This window comes from Polyergus mexicanus, unplaced genomic scaffold, assembly GCF_030449975.1.
Source record: "Polyergus mexicanus isolate NDT 795.1 unplaced genomic scaffold, iyPolMexi1.0 SCAF_24, whole genome shotgun sequence".
Lineage (NCBI taxonomy): Eukaryota > Metazoa > Arthropoda > Insecta > Hymenoptera > Formicidae > Polyergus > Polyergus mexicanus.
Genome location: NW_027223344.1, coordinates 40130 through 60527, shown reverse-complemented (window position 1 = coordinate 60527; position 20398 = coordinate 40130). Strand labels below are relative to the sequence as shown.

At 39.6% G+C, this 20398-nt stretch overlaps 4 protein-coding genes across 6 annotated transcripts in view; 2 read left to right on the top strand and 2 right to left on the bottom strand.

Annotated features, from left to right (window-relative positions):
* The window catches only part of LOC138942824 (uncharacterized), a 4601-nt gene extending 387 nt beyond the window's left edge, over positions 1-4214 (bottom strand). The window contains 6 exon segments of the mRNA XM_070313298.1: positions 17-141; positions 341-485; positions 785-975; positions 978-1301; positions 1687-1839; positions 1842-4214. Coding sequence (XP_070169399.1) covers positions 17-141; positions 341-485; positions 785-975; positions 978-1301; positions 1687-1839; positions 1842-1878 — 975 coding nt within the window. The 5' untranslated portion in view covers positions 1879-4214.
* The window catches only part of LOC138942831 (dnaJ homolog subfamily B member 13), a 116092-nt gene extending 103568 nt beyond the window's left edge, over positions 1-12524 (top strand). Inside the window, exons 4-8 of the mRNA XM_070313300.1 lie at positions 9867-10088; positions 10358-10502; positions 10801-10978; positions 11562-11733; positions 12055-12524. Of these exons, the coding sequence (XP_070169401.1) occupies positions 9867-10088; positions 10358-10502; positions 10801-10978; positions 11562-11733; positions 12055-12349 (1012 nt within the window). The 3' untranslated portion in view covers positions 12350-12524. The remainder of the gene's footprint in view (positions 1-9866; positions 10089-10357; positions 10503-10800; positions 10979-11561; positions 11734-12054) is intronic.
* On the bottom strand, positions 7701-9412 carry LOC138943003 (uncharacterized). The gene is given in 6 exon segments (XM_070313517.1): positions 7701-7827; positions 8098-8605; positions 9029-9089; positions 9092-9156; positions 9159-9328; positions 9393-9412. Coding segments are annotated over 6 exon segments (951 nt in total).
* A 583-nt stretch (positions 12525-13107) lies between the features above and the next one.
* Positions 13108-20134, top strand: LOC138943004 (folliculin-interacting protein 1). Of its 3 annotated transcripts, XM_070313518.1 has the most exons (12): positions 13108-13460; positions 14433-14637; positions 15050-15139; positions 15253-15332; positions 15412-15491; positions 15915-16034; positions 16112-16343; positions 16588-16920; positions 16986-17070; positions 17385-18733; positions 18962-19415; positions 19503-20134. In XM_070313518.1, exons 1-12 carry the CDS (start codon positions 13360-13362, stop codon positions 19713-19715), a joined length of 3342 nt encoding a protein of 1113 aa, XP_070169619.1. In that variant the 5' UTR covers positions 13108-13359; the 3' UTR covers positions 19716-20134. The 3 variants fall into 3 exon arrangements, with proteins under 3 accessions (XP_070169619.1, XP_070169620.1, XP_070169621.1); XM_070313519.1 differs by lacking the exon at positions 15915-16034; XM_070313520.1 differs by lacking the exon at positions 13108-13460 and having other exon boundaries at positions 14548-14637; positions 15034-15139; positions 19503-20133.
* The last annotated feature ends 264 nt before the right edge of the window (positions 20135-20398 follow it).

The window sequence follows — 20398 nt, the reverse complement described above, 5'->3', positions numbered from 1 at the left end:
AAGCAGTGGTATCAACGCAGAGTACTCCCATCTGTGACGCATCTTCGGAAAATGCGCAGTGCCTGGTTGGAGTACGATCTCGTAAGAAAACTGCGTGTCGCGGACCTCGAATCGCCGCGTTGTGAGCCACAATCGGGACATCTAAAATAACATATCGCATAACAAAAAAAAAAAAAAAAAAAAAAAAAAAAAAAAAAAAAAAATCGCTTATATAAAATATCTTATATTTTAATACAATTATTTTCATGAACACCATTAGAGTTATAAGTTAAATGATAAAATTACGCGCGTTTTAAAATCGCAGCGTGAAAAAATTAAATACGCCGTACGTAAAACTTACGTGGTAACACGCCGTGACAAAATTGGCCCCATGGACCGTGTGTGTGTCCATGCGCGTTTGTATTCTGTACATTCGGGTGAAGAATGCCGCCAATTTGCGGTGACGGATGCGGCGTCCTCGGATGCGAATGAGGACTCGCGCTATTCTGCAACCAGGCATGTCAGGCGATTTTCGTAAACGTGACAATCTAGCCGAGAATACTGCCTATTCATATCTATACACCTATTCATATCTACATCATAAACTATATAGGAACGTGCTCGACAGAATTGAAAAGAGCGCCGACTTTACTTATGAATAACCAGATCGCATTAAAACGAAAAGAAGCGAAAGCTTTCGAGAAAGAATAGTCGATTAATAAAATTCTTATCTGTGAAATTAAGGAATAAAATATTTACGAATTGAAATATTAAGCGCCGAATCGAAAGCGCTTCGCGATATTACTTGATAAGGATGCCATTTCTGGCCGTCTACATAGTCGGCGTATTCCGCAGCGGATTCTTGCCCGCGGCGAATCTCCCTCTCCGCAGCCGCGATGTCCGGCGAGTAGCCGGAATTGGGGGCGAACGCCTGGCTCCTCTGGTCCTTGACGGGCTTGTCGAGATCTCGCTGCTGTTGCTGATGCATCGCACCATCGCTTGCAGCCTCTCGATCGGATCGCCGCACACGTTCCCGTACCAGTCGCCGATTCGCGGCGAATGCGCCGGTTTCAGGCCACGATGAGCGGCCTGGTACCAGGACTCTTGATGGGGACTCACGTTCGGACCCATAGGCACGGAAGCGCAATCGAAACGGTGATGTTGGTTGAGGAAGTCGCCGGAGATCGACGCGGACGCGCCGCCGATCGTGCGTCCGTTCGCGTTCGCGATCGCGCTCTGCAAGATTGATCGTCGCGACAGCTCGCGAGTCTGCTCGCGCATCGCCTTTCGCAACCTCGCCTCCTTCGGGTTGTACACATAATCTGCGGAAACGTGAGATCGTTATTAACACGAAGACGACATGCTACAAGTCTCTCGAAGTGCGTCTTTCAATATTTACAATATATGATACAGAAAAGAGAGAATATCTCCTAAATAAACTTTTGGAAGATATCGAAAGGGACTAAATTTTTAAGAAGATCTTTAAGACGAGTTTTATGATACGTATATTGAAATCTTATCATATATATATATATATATATATATATATATATATATATATATATATATATATATATAGCATAACAGATTGATTGAATTAATTGTCTTTTAATTTTTTAAGATTTTATTTTTTTCTGACGAAGAAAGTTTTGAATTTCCCCAACATTTGACAATGCGACATTTTGCATTTTGTTTGCGGCAATCTACCTGTCGGATACGTGGAGGGTATCGTCCCGTTGTATCGAGCGTTAATGTCGATCGCATTAGAAATCGGCGCGGCTTCGTACCCGGTGTACATCGCGCTACCATTATCGTAACAAAAGTACTGCTGCTGTTGCTGTTGTTGCTGGTAAAAGTGACACCTGCCGCATAAGCCTCGATGTAATTGCAGCAGTCCATCTCTGCGCGACTTTGATTCCTCGCGTATCGATCTAGATCTCGTTTGCCAGCGACACGCTTAGGCTACGTTTCTCTCATTGCGCGTAGACATCGTGAGAGATCTCAATCTAGATCAATCTCGGCTACATTATATCGTGACATTAACACAGATGCTTCGATCGATGAATGCGATAACCGCGTCTCCGAAATATTTTCCCTCGATGTTCCGGAAAATTGATATTAATATTTTTCATGATAGCACGCGAGTCATCAAAGTCAATCGGATTTCGCGACTACTTAATATCTCAATCAATCTCGATATTAATTCCCACATATGTATATTTCCTTTCTATATTTCAGTGTCTAAAGTCTGGCTAAAGCGCACGAGTGTTGCGCGAATCCTCGTCGAATTGCATCTTCGCGATTTCACGAATGCTCATCTTACAGAGATGTAAACACTCGGTATAACCGAATGATGCTGGAATCTTCGTCTCGCGTTCTCTTCATCAATCGACGCGATTGACAAGACTTTCTTCCTCAAGTTCAATCCTCCGCGCGATTCGCAGAGAGTCCAAACGCACCGAACGCGCGGGAAAGAAACAGGAGTTCTCTCCGCGAGAAGAGGCCCGATCGATATCTCGATATTTCGCGGCTCTCGCGCCTCTCGCGAATGTAAACACCACCCGCGCGCGGGCGGATGACGGACACGCACCGGCGTTCCTCTCGCCTCTATATTCCAGAGTGTCGAGCGCGGAGTCTCGAGCGGACCCCTCGCGCTCTTCTTCGCCCTCACTGCGAGGTCGCCAAACGCTTACGTGGGTGGGCTGTGCAACTGTCGGAGGATGCGTCGGGAGGCATCGTTCGATCGACCTCCCGCATTCCGTCGGGAAGATTCAACGTTCGCGGTTCCGTCGCCCGGCGCCGTCGACGCCGACCTTCTCCTTCTCCTCGACGTCGTCGTCATCGTCGTCGTTATTGCCGTCATCGGGGGAGACGGGAGGGAGGGGGGGGGGCGGCGGGATGATCGACTCGCCGAAGATCAATGCGCTTCGCGATCGGCGATTGCGCGAACTGTCATCCTCCGATCGCCGTCGATCGACGCGCGCGCGACGTCAAATCGTCGCGCGTTCGCACGCGGACGCGATCCGGCGTGTCCGGTGGGCCGCGCCATGCTCGCTGCAGCCGCGGCGGAGATCGATGACAGAAGCTGCGCTCCCGTTGCACCTGCTGCGCGTCTTGCGCACTTTTGCACACCGACAAGCAAGTACGGCCTTTTTTCACGTCGTTGACACGGTTTTTCACGCGAGACGAATTCGGTTCTTTTCGCTTCAACGTTTCTCTCTCTCTCTCTCTCTCTCTCTCTCTCTCTCTCTCTCTCTCTCTTACAACAAATTTTAATCGATAGATTTTTTTTTTGAAAAAAAAAAAGAAAGAAATTGACGATCTGCTTTGGACGATTCTCTCGGCGACGAGATCGGACGTAAAAATTGTCGGGAAGCCTTCGCCTTTCCGTTTACGCCCGCTTTAATTTGTTCTCGCTGTCAATTAGTCACTCGACCTAGTCCACGCGACGCACATCGATCAGTCGGTTCGAGACGGTTTTCCCGTTTAACTTCTGCGCCATACCTTTTTTAACTAAATTCCTCTTTTACAAAGGATCCTAATCAATCTTCGTGTTACCAAGTACACTTCTCTCCTTTACTAATTATATATCGTTTCTTTTTATCCCTCCCGATAAATATCTATCTACGCTATTATCACAACGATTCTGCAACGGAATTTGCGTGTATTTACTACGAATAAACGAAAGACCGCGATTCTCGAATCCCCGTTCGGTGCGTTTCGCACGATCGTTTCGCATAATTGTGCGACCCTCTCGATTTTGGGCGCGCACGGCGACCCATTTATTTACTCGTCTGTCATCCCACCGTCTGTGTCACGTCGTGCCGCTATCACTCGCGCGGAGAGAGGAAAACGGACAGGCGGGCGGACGCGCGCGCGCGCGTGCCGCAAGCGGGAACGGCGGGCCGCACACGGGAAACCCCCGCGTTCTTCCCTCGCGGTGCACTTCGGTCGCACTGATTTCACCCGGTGGCAGCGGCCGGTGACGGTGGTGGCGGCGGCGGCGCCGCGACGAATTTACGTGCGTTTCGTCATCGACGAGCCGGGAGTTGTGCGAAAGGGGATGCACGAGCGTCGAGAGCGTCCACCCCCACCTCTCGCGGGCGTCGCGTGGGGTGTCGCGGGACGGGGAAGGGAGGGGAAGGGAGGGAAAGGGGGCCGCAGGTGGAGGAAACAGTGGCGGATTTATCGATAAACGCCCTCGATTACTAAGGGTTTTCGGATTTTATTCCACGTGTGCATTTACATGGTTGTCTGTCTGTTGAAAATTATAATTATATATATCTTTTGTGAATATATCTCGATAGATGATGAATAATAGTCTGTAAATATGACGTAACATTTTGTGCGATTTTAGAATAATTATGTAATTAAAAGAAAAATGATTTTATATATTGTATATACAATATTATGGGACGGTTATAATATTGTTTCGCACAGGGTTTCCCGGACTCTAAATCCGCCACTGATAGAAGAGGGTGGTGGAGGAAAAGGATCTTCTCCTCTTCTCTTCCACCGTCGTTGCCTACTTCAACGGCTTCAAGCTGGAGCCCCTCGTGCAATGCTCTCGCATCGACGCAGTTCCGCAAACGGCGTACGGCGTTCGCCTCGCGCGAGTCGATAATTTGTCTCTCACTCCCGCGTTCGCTCGCCGGTTGTCGGATTTGAGGGGAAGCGTCGCTTCGACCAGAGTTGCGGAGGATCGTTCCGGAGGACGGTCGAGCGATCGAAGAGGATTAACTTCGACCACCTCGGCTGAAGCAGCTCGCGTCTATATCGCATTAGTCGAGCGATCCACTTCGGCGAATATGCGTTCCGGACGTTCGATATATTCACGACCCATTCCTCACGATTTCCCAATACCTTAATTACTTTCCCTAATTATCTCGCGCTTGCCTATGCACGACGATATTCTAATAATCTGACGAGCGATCATGATATTTTCCTCCCCCTCTCTCTCTCTCTCTCTCTCTCTCCCTCTCTCTCTCCCTCTCTCGCTCTCTCTATCTTTGCCTTGTCCGCGCAAGCAATTACGCACGTCGGCAAGCGCGACGGCGCGTTTCGTCGCGTTTCGTACGACCGAGATTAATCGCGTCGCCGGGCGGCGCCGATTAAATATTCTCCCATTATCATCACTGATCCACGGGCGCATCGAGAACAATCCCAGAGAACGCATCGGCGAGCCTCCCTCTCTTCGCGCGCCCGACACCCTCCTCCCCCTGTCTCTCTCTCTTTCTCTCGCATCGGCGTCCACGTCGGTGTGGATCGATGACCGGCGATCAGCCCGGTTGCATACGCCGCGACACTCCGCCGTCGGCTCAACCGCCTGGATGCAGGGGCCTCGACATTTTGACGGCTTCTCTCGGCGCGACCTACTGCGCGCCAATCATCCCCTTGCCTCTCCTTTTTCTTCTTTCTCTCTCTCTCTCTCTCTCTCTCTCTCTCTCTCGCCCCTCTCGTTCCACACCGGCCCTTTCACCCTTCGTCGGCTACCCCCGCGTTTCGCACGCGCGCAGATGCACGTGAATTCGGTCGACGCGTCCGTCCATGTCCGGTCGACGGCGCAGGACGCATCGATGCGGTCTCGCCGCTTCCCGGTGATCTTAATTGACCACTCGGGACGCCCGTCTCCCGGCCTCCCCCCCCGGGCTGAAATTGGCATCGATTACATTATCGGCGGATGGTTGAAAACAAGGACGAGAAAATTGCGCCGGTGCCTGTTGCGAGTAAGCGTTTCGAAAAGGGATATGATAAAACTTTAAAATAGAGGATGCGAAAAATGAAGTTTGATATTATTATATTAAAAAGTCATCGATTGTTAAAAATAATCAATTGAAGAAAATATGATTAAATATTTACTGTTAATTTAATTTTTGTTCATTTCATATTAAAATAAATATATTTGGCAAAAATATACCGAAATTTGTATTTTACATACTGATAATTTACTTGTCAAAATAAGACGAGATTTTGTGGATACATAATTATATTTTTACCTATATAATTAGAATCTATTTAATTGTATAATTGCTTGATTTTTTTATTTTCTAGAAAATTCAGTTATATGAAAAAAAAAAAAAAAAAAAAGAAATAGTAGTTATATGATTAATAAAATATCACGTGCAAATTAAATGAGTTGTGTAAAAAATAAAATTGTAAAAATTTCGATGGTCCATTAATGGTCTACGTTGATGAAAGGACAATATGCGGTTTGCTCGAAGAAAGAAAGGATTCGCGTCTGAACAGTACCGGCTACGAGAAACGCGGACAAAAATAATACATATCGATCTAACGGGTTAACTATCTTTACTATCCCTCCAGCGACGCGGCTGTATAATCGGTTTAAAAAATTGGTCACTCGAACTACTTTCTCGTGACAGCTTTATGTTGTTTTTATTATTAAAAGATTATTAAAAGAGAATATTTTACAGTAATTTAAAAAAAAAATATACTAAGGAAAAATATATGTATATACTTGATATATATATATATATATATATGTATTTACAGTCTTTTATTTTTCTCTCGCACAAAATTAAGGAGAAAAAAACCGCAATCTGGTAAATAAAACTTTAATTTAGGAAATGCAGTCTCAGGGGGCGAGTAATCTATTATTATTGCAATTTTTGCAAATATGGAAAAAAGCGAATACTGTCGCAAGGGTACGCGGAATCGACCGAAAGTCAAAGGTTAGACGGTATCGCTCAGCGACGAGTATATGCGATCTTACCCTCGCGAACGCTCAACAGCAATGTCGGATACGCGAAGCATAATCGCGCGCTCGCTCGTTCGCACGCACGTTTATTCGCTTCATCGTCGGTGGATGTAGATAGTCAGGTAGGTAGGTAGAAGTATAGAGAGAAAGCTGGTGTGGTCATGTATCGGGCAGGTTCCTAGAGTCGTATCGCAATCAATACCTCCGGTACTCTCTCTCCGCCGTTCCCACCCGCGCGTTCTCCCCGCGTCACTCACCCGAGAATATTTCTCTCCGCTCGCCACCCTATACCTCGACCCGCAAAACTCGCATCCATCCCGCATCCACCCTTCTTACCGCCCAGCGAGAATCGTTCACGCTCGTCATCGCCGTCCTCGGCGACCTAGAATCGCGTTCGCGGTATCCACCCCTTGATTTTTTTCTCCTTCTCCCTCCCTTACATTAATAAATTTTAACAAAAATCTGACATTTTAATTGCAATGTCAGAAAAAAATATATATTCCTATATAAATGTATAATATTCTTTTTCTCAGAGGAAGAAGGTACGAATGACGTTGTAGGTAAGATTGATAGGACCAAGTTTGTGGATGTGAATCAAGGAAGATCATCGGGGGTGAATTGTCAGTGCCGGCCGCGAGCTGACTTCTCGCTTTTCGTCGGCTGATAACGCGAGCCGACTTATCGCCGGCAATCGATATTATCTAATCCAACCCGACTATTTTTAGAGCATGGCCATACTTTGGCACATCGTGTGTTACTTGGCGTAAAAATAATGGAATTTTCTAATTCGAACGGTCTGTCGACTCGCGAGAGTCTACAATAAATTCCGGCTGTTTTTGTCGATATATTTTTCTCCGCGGATCATTCGCGTTATCCTTTGCATTCGATTCCGTTTTCGCGAGGATGCGAGAATCTGTATACGTACCTGCGGAGAGCGCGTTATGCGCGTTTAGATAAATCAAGAAATTTCGATGTGATCCGCCAGATACGCGTAAACGAGATTAGATTAAAGAAAGATATTGGCGTAAGACGTACCAGGATACTTCCTCTTATGCTCCCTGTCCACTTCACGCGCCAGTGCGAAATACTTTTCCTTCACGTCCTTCGACATATTTTTCCAAAAGATGCCTAATCTAAAAGAATAGGAGAAAACAAAGCATTTTATTTTCAAAATATAATCCCAACATTTTTAAACAGTCTTGCACACAAATTTCATCCCTTAAAAATATATATATTGTAAAAAAAAAAAAAAAAAAAAAAAAACAAATAGTATAATAAATCACGAAAGAGCTTTCCAAAATTTAAAATTGCTTTAATGGCATAAAATTGATTTAAAATTGAGAAATTCTTCATCTGATCGTTGACTGGACAGAAATATCTTTCTATAAAAAAAAAGAACTAGCCTGACACTGATATCCTTGTTGGATTCTCGAGGATTCTCAGCGGCAAGTTTTCGTCGCCATTCATTGGCGAAGAGCATAAAGGCATTCGCTGGCCTCGGGATCTTGCGCTTAACTCCAACCGCCGTCGCATCCGTAAGCCCGTCGCCATCGATGCATAACAACGTCGGGATGCCGGCGCTTTTGCGTCTGGGCGATCGATTCACCTGCTGCCGCTGCTGTTGCTGCGGAAAAATCTTGTCCGCCTCGCGGTTGCCACGCGGTAACGACTTCGACTCGTCGAGAATGCGCTTTTCTTCCTCGTTCTCCTTGTCGTCGTCATCGCTGTTTTCATCTTGGAAAGAATGCACCGAGGAGGTAACATCGACAAGACTAATCTCACCATCGACCTTCTTTCTCTCCAAATACTCCCTGGAAACGGATGGTCTTGTTTCCGTCGCTGATACCACGACAATGATCTTCCCGCGGTCGCGAATGCATCTCTTTTCTTCACAGATCTCATTTATTTCATCTGTGCATAGAGAATATTATTTAAAATCATTTTTAAGGATGTACTTTCTTAAAAAAAAAGAAAAAGCTTTTCGAAACTTCTCTGATGTACATATGTACATTTAATACTATTATTATTAAAATGTTATATTATCCTCTATCGTGTTAATAATTGTTTTATCTCTATATATATTTGAATAAATCATCTCTATATATCTCTATATTTATATTTAAATATTCTTTATATATCTTATTTTTCATTTTGATCTTCAGATATTAAATCTTGAAATTTATCTACACTTTGTTGAACTGAAATATTTTGAAAATATTTCACGCGAATGTTTCGCGCTTTGCATTATTCAATGTGTATTTAGTCGACATGCGCGTTTCGGTCGATTGTCGCGTCATGAAATGTTTAGGCAAACTAGATTTTATACCTACTTACCTCTTTCGGCGAAATTCAAGACACGTTCGCGAGTCTCCATAGCGATAAAAATTTGTCGCATGGACTTGCCACTGAGATTTAACCGTCGCACCGATTTCGAGTATTGTTATGCGTGTTTAATAATGCACTGAATCTTCTGATAATGGCGAGACGTGACACGTGAATGCAGACATTCTTCCGTTGTCGTCGGCGCCGCGTCGCTTGTTGAAAACACGTAACGATGCACCGATCGTCTTACTTTTGATCTTTTTGTCATCCAATGATTCTGATGAATTGCCATGCCGAAGAGAACAAAAGACGCTGGCCACAAAAGACTCAATTAAGTATAAATGTCATTTTTCGATTTTTTTGCATCATTCTTTGCCACCTCTCGTTTCTCGGCATGATTTCTCAAGTTTCGAATGCAGATTTTAATACGGATGTATTACATGATAAATGCGTGTGTAGATCTAATGGTATAGACTATTACAAAATATTGTCTTTAGGAAGGAGCTGTAATCATACAGAAATTAAAGAAGCGTAAGCGTGATTTTTTTTACAACAACGAAATAATTAGTTTTCTTATATTCTTGATAATATTGTATATTATATATAATATATTATTGTATTTATTATTTTATTTATTAATAATATCAGTGATATCTTTATAATTTAATATGATTTCTTTACGATATATATTAAATAATATCTCTCTCTCTCCCCCTTTTTCTCTGATAAAATCATTCAATATTATATTTATATATACAATATTATAATAATAATATATATATTTTACGAAAAAATATAACAGTGAAAAATGTATCACATTGACAAAACAGCGCGATTATTTTTTTGTTAGATATCGACGGTGCGCTGTACGATACAATCCAGCACAGCAAAAGAACGGAGGTGCTGAGGCGATTTTCGCCTTAGCAGCTGAAGCGTATGACGTGCTCTCAGATCCTCTTAGAAGAACCGTGTATGATCAATACGGTGAAGAAGGTCTTAAAAATGGTGTGTCGCGACCAGAAGGATTTGTGAAACCTTATGTCTATCATGGGGAGCCGATGCGAACCTTTAGGTGAAATGGAAAGCCATTGATCTTCTGCAATTTTACGAATTGAATCGTAAATTTATATGTTTGCTTTTGATATTAGTTTTGCGATCAATGTGATATTTTAAAGCACTTTTTTTGCGGAATTAATATTTTTTGAAATATATATTTATTATATACTCACAGCGCGCACACACAGTAGATCGAATATTCAAAATTATGCTACAATTGTCGGTCCTTTATAAAAATTAATTTCCGATTAATTTTAGAAATTAATGTTAGTTATAATTTTTCAGAGAATTTTTCGTGACTCAAAATCCGTACGACGATCTCTTAAACATTTTAACTGAGCCCCAGCCTCTATTCCAGTTTCCCGAAGGTCGAGGTATTAAACGAAAAGAAGAACCTTGGATCAAAACTTTATTTCTAACACTTTCGGAGGTATAAAACTGATCTTTGCTACATCCCTGATTATTTTTTCTTACGCTTTTCGAGATATATATATATATATATATATATATATATATATATATATATTGCGGATTATTTACAAATTGCTTCTTTCTTTCAAAATTATTTCATTATTAATATTATTCAAAGTTTTAAAATTTTATGAAAGATAATAAAATTTAATTTAATCTTGAATTTTATATAAATACAATATGTATAAAAGCACTGTAAAAAGCAAAGATAAGAAGATATAATTGCATTTGGAACAACAGAAAACATTTCGCCATAGGTATTTTTCGGCGGAATAAAAAAAATGAAAATTCAAAGATTGGTCTTAGTCGGCAATGATAAGTCGACAACGGTAACGATGGAAAAAATTTTGACGATACCTATTAAACCGGGGATCCCATCGGGTACTAGAATAGTATTTCCAGAAGAAGGTGATCAGGGACCCGCAAAGATACCCGGTAAGTTCTTCCATTGTGTTCTTGAGTTTGAGTATATAAGTGCAGTCGTTTGAATATTAGTACAATTGTAACAATAAAACAGATGGATTTTTTTTGGTTTATTAAATTCCGCTCTAGTTACAAAAGCAAATAATTTTTCATGTATAAAACCAAAATCGATTAATATAAATTTTAAGGATAAAGTAAAATATTTAACTTTTTGTTTCTTTTTAAAACTAATTTTTTAAATAGTAATATTGATGCATAATCATTTCTTACTTACGACTGTGATTTATAAGAGTTTATCCGCGAGTGATTTTTTTTTTAAATCTGATGATACCGGAATATATTTGAAAATTTAAGTATGACTCTTGTGATAAATATTAATCTATATTAATCGTATTATCAATCTAGCATTATTTATTGACATTGTTAAGTTGACGAAAAAATTTTCAGTGCATGACGATTACATCGATCTGTGGTCGAATATAAAATGATATCAAATCATGTCGCATAACAATGCGAATTCCGTAAAATAAGGGTTAAAGATTGTAACAAGGGATGATATCTTCACTAAGTCTAATTGTAAGACACGTTAGCGTAGCGGATGTTATCTTCGTCACGGAGGATCGGCCTCACGAAACGTTCCGGCGAGAGGGCTCGGACTTGCACATGACGGTCGATATCTTTCTAAGGGAGGCGCTGACCGGAACGGTGATCACGTTTAACACCGTCGACGACAGAACTCTTCGGATCCCGATAACATCGATCGTTGCGTACGAAAACCCGTTATATAAGACCGCATCATGTATTGTCGTTCAATGTTCCGCTATTTTGATAAATTTTGTTAGTTTATTTCTTTATTAGTTTATTTTGTTTACAAATTTTCTTTTTGGATTAGTTTGCTCTAGATCAAAAAATCTCGAATAAAATATTATTTTTTACATAAAAATAGAGAGCAATTAATCTATTAAAAGCAATTTTATCAATGTTAGCTTTTCTTAATACATTATTCAATTTAAAAAAATTTTTTTTTTTTTGTTTATTAAGATTACAATTGAGAGAGTTTTATTTAAATTATCTTTTGCATCTCATAGACCGGATTACACCAAACGTATATCAGGAGAAGGTATGCCTTTCCCAGCAAATCCGAAGCAGAGGGGCGATCTGATACTGAGATTTAATATCGAATTTCCGATTTATTTGCCATTATTCAGCAAGAACCACATCAAGAAAGCCTTCGAAATGTCTCGTACGAATGTCGAAAATGCCGAGTATATTCATCGCTTTATACTGGACGATAAGATGCGCAGAAACGTCGACGACAACGTTCCATTACGACGAGGCGCGAACGATGAAGCGGATCGATTGAAGTTTATATGTGAAACGTGATTTCGAACATGTCTTTTGTAAATGTATTTTGCGCTTTATTTGATATGCATATTGATGATATAACTTGTACATTTTCCTCAACGTCGTAAATTCTCTGAGAAATTATATAAAAACGAAAGTTGCTTCAAAATTATCATCTCTGTAGGCAATCGATTATTTTATTGCAATGCGTAATTAATACCGGTAGCTAAACTATAGCAAAATGCAAATGATTATGATAACATTCAAAAAATAGAGACAGGGAAAAATATACAGACATAAGTGGCATATATAAAATAATATACAATTCGAAAACGTATTTAATCATTTTTACATATAATTTTATATATACGTGCGTCGTATTTATATGTGTATTGCACAAATATATATATTTTCTTATTTGTGTGCTACGTTTTATCAAAAACTAAAACAAATTTTATGATAAGGAATCATTTACGAGGCCATAAATTTGTATGAATTCTCCCTTCTGACATCATACTCCAAAATAGCTGACGTCTGGTATCATCGACCCTTAAATGTGCGATGTAAGCATACCAATATCAGAAGACCTAACATGCCTTTGAAGCGACCGCTCATTGTTGCACGATATAACGGGTGTCTCCATCTTGCGGGATCTACTAATGATCCGATAAAACTCGTCCATCGGTATATTCCGTGAGTTTTTGCAAAATTTAATTCATCGTAGGAAGATCATAAAAATACTTCATTCACACATGACAGATGTGAAAAAATCCATGTCACGTATGGAAAAAATGGTATGAATGAGTCCGATTTAAAGAGCGGTTGGCTTCCGTCACGTTGCGACCTCGAGCGTGCCATTTCAGTCAGCGACAGCGATTTCAGCTGTGCTATTATCTCCGGCAATCATATGACTCCTCCGCACGTGACTTTATTTACAGTAGACTTACACTCCCGCGAACATGTATGGTGCAGTTCCGCGTGACATGATAAACCGCGGGGACACTGATGAGAGCGATGCGGGCTAACTATAGACGACGGGCCGTGGCTTTATGATGCCGTTGCTCGACAAGCTGCTGCCTCTGAAGAAGAGTAGTCTACGCGGAAGTGTCGAAAGTCTAGTGTCCAGTGCGCGAACAGCTGAGAATGATAGGTGAGCAAGAGATCGCGCGCGCGCGTCTCCATTTCGGGGCACAGTCCCTTATCGCCGATGTCCATAAACTCTTGGGAATGATTCGCGCAGTATCTACCGTTATCACGATATGATTTCACCCCTTATCGCATCAATCATTTGTATATTGTCATTTTGTATTAGTATTAGAGAGGAAGAAAGATTGAATTTAAAAAAAAAAAAAGAAAAAAAAAGCACGAGAGATACATTTATATATTGCCCGGGCAACAAAATAAAAGTGATAATTGCGTCGAGTGAAGGATAAAGGGCCGATTAAAAATACGGAATTATTTCAGAGAAATTGATGAGATTCCCTAACCTACTCCACACTGTGATTACTTTCCTTCATTCGATTGCTCGTATCTATGGCTGTTTTACCAACGCGACATCAAAGCAACCGCGCGTTGATCCATTTCGAGAAAGATATCATGAGAGTCTTACCGCGGCTCTTTTATATACGCAAATTTTTACGCTATACAATAATTATTGATTTTTATTATCAAAGTTTTCGATTTTCTCTTTCATTTTTATTGATAGTTTAATATAATCCAAGACACCGTTAATAATTAATATGTAAATTAAAAACATTTATTATATTATACAGAATGCTTAATAAATTAATAATTTTTATATTTAAAAGTATATATAATATAATATAAAATAAAATATAAAAATATATTATATTTATATATAATAGAATTGAAATATTGTATATATCTTATATATATATATATATTTTTTTTTTGTTTATAAATCGATTGTGTGAATATGTTTGATGATATGATTTTCTATCAAAAATGATATTTTTTTTATTCCGCAATACAGGAATAAGAATATACTCTTATTATTATCAGGATACGATAATATATTTAATTTATAAGCATTTGTTAAACACACATATTGCTTTAGCCACCTGCGAATGAGAAAACCTTCTATATGTGATGCGTTTTGTAGGGATTCTGTATTGCTTCTTGGTGCGGATCAAGTGCGGATTTTGCTATTTAGGGAATGCGAATGGCGCGGTAGGAAACTTCTCTTCGATTCAATGACGATGCAGAAGCACCGAAGTAAAAGCGAAACCTTGTGCACAGCGGTAAACAATAATGCAGAGGGAAAGTGCGAAACGTCCCTTAACATAGGAATCACTCGTGATTTCGAGGTAATTACGAGTTTCATACATTGTTACTAAACAAACGGATTATAAACATCAATTTCATCAAATAATATTTAATCACTGATAATCACTGTAGTAATATTAAATAAACTTCTTGTCCCGTTGTAATTTTTAAACTGATTTTTAGACTGATTATGCAAGATGAGGCAAAAATCTTGACAATACTTTCTAATTTTTTATATCTATAAAATACATTTTTATCTTGTTTATAATAGAGATGAGCTTTATATTTTATTTATTCTTTATTTAGGCACGACCATTTTTTTCTTCTGTTTGTTGTTATAACATATATTTAATCAAATAAGATGTTTTTATGAAAATTATATTTTTGGCATTTACATTTCCAGTCTATAAAAATTAAATATTGCTAATGAAAAGTAGTATGTAAAATTTTTAGCGAGATAAGATAGTCGAAGATGATGTAAACTTACTAAGCGAAATGGTATTCGGCACTGTAGCGATGACGTACAGAGGATCATCGTTTAAGGTAAATCGATCAATAAAAAGATTTTATTTTTTTAATTTATCTCATCACACTATTACGCATATTTATTTCAATTATTTGTTTTAATTATTAATTTATTGTTTCGCAATTTAAAGGTTCATTCGATGGATTCTCCGCCGTGCATCATGTGCACAAAAATTTTTCCGGCAACGGAACACAACACATGCAAGACAAAGTAAATTATTTTCCACTATTTCTTTCAAAGAATGTTTTTCTTGGTTTTTTACTTGTCATTTTATTGTATTGTATTATAGTGAAAGGATTTCGGACCAAGGACTAGGACGATCAATGCATGTAGATTCTACTTCCAGCAACACTAGTATACGATCCTTTCGTAAGTATATCGATATTATTATTATATTTGCTCCAAACTAATAATAATATGAGATACAAAATATAATATAAAGATTAACCCTTTTAGCTTCACGATTAAATATATTTTGTAAAGAAATGAAATTTAAAAAAAAAAACATACCGTTTATCTTATTATGGCCATACTCTCTCTTATTCCTTTCAACTCTTTAATTAATAAATACATTTTGTATGAGGAGAAAAGAAAAGAGATTTTTTAAAAAACTTATACTATTTATCCTATTATGATCGTGCTTACACGGTATCTATTATTTTTTTAAAATTTTATAGGTAATTTATTCAATTTTGAATGACAAAAATTGGATAAATAAAAATGTCACAAATAGTTGGAAGGGTTATTAAAAATAGAGCGTCAGAATAAATCCTGATTAGGTTTCCATCGCAGACTCTCGGCCGAGTTCCGGCAACTTATCCGGTAACGAATTGCACGCGGGTCCGCGGAAGAATTCGATCTGCTCGAGTATCGGCAGCGGTTGGGACATAGACGTAACGCCGCGGACGGGTAGTAAGTTCACGTCAAACGATTAGAGTGATTCATTGCCGGGGATGGCGTGTTCACGTCGTAACGCGATGCTGATCCAGGTTCGCAATCGTTGGAGAGTAACAGCTCGTCCGGCGTCGGCAGTCTCACTAGCTTGCGCAGAAGATGGTTGAGAGCGGTCTCGACTTCCCTCGGACGATCGGATTCTGACGATGCTTTCGGGATGCAGCACTGGAGCGAAAATGGGAACGACGGGCGTGATGGACACGGGAAACGTCACAAGACCAGACTAGGTTTAACGATGCTGGTGCAATTGGCTCAGGGCCACGAAAGGTATAGAATTACATGCATGTATTTATATATGATCCATATAAAAATATATATTTATAAAAAAAAAAAAAACATCCGTTCCTGAAATACAAACATAATAATTTTAAATTTAGAGATCTTTTTTTAAAACGATAAAAATATTAAAGATACTTGTATATAGTTGTGAAGAAAAACGTAAGAAAAATTGAGAGATTAAGATTTTTATTTTGATAAACGATTGTTATAAATAAATGAAAAATATTTGTAGTCGGATAAAGGCGCGCCTTCTGGAACACATGGCACTCTTAGAAGGAATGCTGGATCGTTTAAGATATTTTTGCATTGAGACGAGCAAAATCAACGGTTCACCCTGCAAGATACAGCTGGCTGATAGAATTTGCAGAGCAACGTCTCGATTTGTCATTTCGCTGTTACATATACTTCTCAACGTCAGTGTCGACATTAATACCCGTACACCTCTGCTGTGGCATGACGTTTTACTCAATTCTGTGACAGTATATAATAAAACGAATATCTTACATCGCAGTTTGCAACAGATGTGCCTATTATTTGACGAGCTTGATACAAAGTCGACAAATTTGTGAGTATATAAGAGCATAGATCTCTCGAATTTAATAAATGTATATTTATCGCAATGTCTTTCAGCTTCCTGAGTACCGTAGTAACAGCTGTATTAACGTATCATCTCGGTTGGATATACACTGTGCTATCTCCGCGTGATCGGCAATTGGTAAGTAAGAAAATCGTAAGAATAATTTTAAGAATTATTTAATATAAAAATATAAAAATATAAAAATATAAAAATATAAAAATTTAAATATAAAAATATAAAAATTATATATATTGACTTAGGAATTATATAAAAGAAAATTTAAAGAAGTTAATAATGTAATGTTTGTTTAATGTAGAGTAGCTAGTATTATAAAGTTGTGATAAATAGACATATCTTTTAATTATCTTAAATTATTATTATTATTATTATTAACTTTAACGCAAAAATTTATTAAAATTTCTCTAAGAAATAACATTTATCTATATTTTTAGATTGAAAAATTGGGCAGCTGGTATTCTTGCAATCCGCTTTGGGCACAACTTGGCGATCTTTACGGCGCGTTAGGCAACCCCGTGAAAGTGGCACATACCGTAGTCGCAGGCGATCCTCGAAAAAGCGACCTTATTAATTCCGTCTTGTCGTTTCTGTCTTACTTTATTCGCTGTGGTATGATACAGAAACGTCGGGAGTACCGTTGTTCGTCGCAACAAGACGTGCAAACGGCGACGAATTTGTTGGAGCAGGCGTATAGCAAGCGACCGTATCTGTTCGCTAATAAAAGGCCGACGTGTACATTCAATGATCGAGATGCCCCGATTCGTAGATGCCAGTCGCGCGTTTTGCCATCGCGTAAACCGACGCGATCGTCCGATACCAACGATGTTAGGACGTCCCGAGATTGCATCGTGCAATATCCCGTGGAACGACCGAGGATTTCGCGATCCGTCAGCCCCTTGAAGCGCAGCGGCACCATGAAATCCGACCTCGATACGCTCATGACGAAGTCAACCGAGGCGTCGATAGACTTGAAGCTCCTGACAAAGGAATTTTTGCTACACGAAAATGACGAGACCGAGAGGTGCAAGCAGAACGCTCAATCGATTAAGGATAACGAGAGAAATTACGCATCAAGCAAGGTGAAAATAATTGTTAGCGAGATCGAATCTCAGGAGGATATTACGCCGAAAAAAGAATATCAGCGGCAAAATTATCCAGAATACCCGTTACTGAGCTTCGATAAGAAGTTGGATGGCCGTGATCCCGAAGGGAATTTCGCGGCCGGAAAGACTGAATTGCAGCATCCGTTGGATAACAACAACGTGGATCCGCTAAAAATGTTTTATAACAGGCCCGAGTTACCGCTTAATATGGATCGTGGATTCGTCGACGAGTTTAAGGAATCGCAGGTCTTCTTCACCCTTGGAGGGGAAGATAAATCAAAATTACCGTCGAAACCGCGACTCGGTAACATCTGTCAGTGTTCTTATACTTTCACCAAAGGGGTGCCGAGTACGTCTGCGCAACTTCCGGAGGGCGTACTGAGAAAGATTATTCAGCGAAACTTTCCCGAATCATCGAAGAGCATTCAGCCTCCACCGGGGACAACGTCCGATATGGGCGCGAGATCCATTGGCTTCTGTTTAAAGTGTAATGGTCAGGGATATGCTGCCTCGCAAGATTACGACGGTAGCAAGCAAGTGTTGGAAACACCGACAAACGCGACGGAAGTATTGCGTACGTGCGGAAGTTCCGAAGGTGGTGGAAGCATAAAATTATCGCGGTCGAACAGTCTTGATGCTCTGATGGAAGCCAATAGCGTCGTCGAACTACCGATGCCACAGTTAGTGTATTTTTGATACAGTAATATCCGTTAAAAATGCAATCTTTATATTAATTTAGGATTTTTTTGACACAAGATTAAATCGGGAGATTAAACTTAATTAATTAAAACCCATAAAGGTTTATCCCAAAATTTTTATATTTTATGCACGATAGACTAACGTTCTATTTTAATTCCATGATCTCATTAAAAGGAATTATGTGTCTCATTATAATGACTCTGTTGCAGATCGAGGAAGATATCACCGAGTAAAGGTATAGTCAGACAAATGGATTTCACGAAGACTCTCATGCAAGATAAAATGACGCATGGTGAGACTAATATCCTAGAAACGGGCTACACGTGGGGCTTGGTGCTACAGGGTGTGACCAAGAGGAAAGAGAGGAGAAAAAGAAAAAAGATTTCGGAATACGAGAAGGACGACGTCGAGATTGAACCAGAGGAGAAGTGGTGGTCTCGTATGCGGGAAGAAGTTATGGCCAGCGTTCGATTTCCCACGATCGATCAACCAGTCGCGGAGGCACTCTGTGTGCTGGCCGATTTAGACACGTGGCACGTCGGAATCTTATCGAACAATACGCCCTGTCAAAGTCCGCCCCTGCCGATTGGGATGTCGCGTCTGGTGTCGAACATGCTGGAATCCTTCGCCTATATATGGAGAAATTATCACTCTCCTACCCATGTGAGCTCTTTCTCAATAATTTAATTAATCATCTCTTCATATTTTTTTTTATATATATTATTCTTTCGAATCAAACGAACGTTTTAGTGTATAGCAATTCTGGAGGCTAAACTGAGGGAATTATGGTTGAGAAGCGAAGCATTGGCAGAGATGATGATGTCCGTTGAAGTGTGCGATGCCAATGTGAACAACTTAACCAGTGCTCTTGATCTCGACGCAGCCGATATACCGCTTCTACTTGCGGTCGCGACCACTCATTCTCCGGAAATAACGCAACGATTTGGTTTTACGTTAACTTAAATCCGTTCAATTGTTTACACTGGTGTTCTGTAGCTTACGTGGTATTTTATAGATATAGATAGATACTTTCCGAATATAGCGTATCAATTTACTCTCTAATATATTTTTGGCCAAGAGAAACTAACTTTATATTTGTTGTCGAGTACACAATAATAACGTAACTTTAAGATTAAATATATAATAATATCTAAATTTTAATTTTAAACTATAAATTAAGCTAAAGAAAATCTTAAATTTTATTCCCGTGTCCTTAGCTATTATTCGTTTTAGCGTTTTATTGTGAATTGCGTAGCTCTCGTCTGATATAAAATCGGCGACTGATTCTGACTAATGGAATGTGTGTATGTGTGTCTGTTCGTATTTCGATTTTTTACACGATTTATGCAAACTTATAATTGTACATTTGATTAATAAAATTTAAATGAACTTTTTTATCCTGCTGTGTTTTTCAAAAATTCTTGAATATTTTAATAAATTTTGTTAAATATTATTTAATAAATTATATTACATTTTCTTGATTTAAAATACAAATTGAATTTTTGTCAGAGATTTACATATGCACATACATAACGTGAGGCTTTCATAAAACGAACTTATCTGTTTTTCAACGACATTGGAAATTTCACGAGTATCTCGAAGTGGTAGTGTATAACGTCACACGACTCGGCCGTTTCATATTTTTG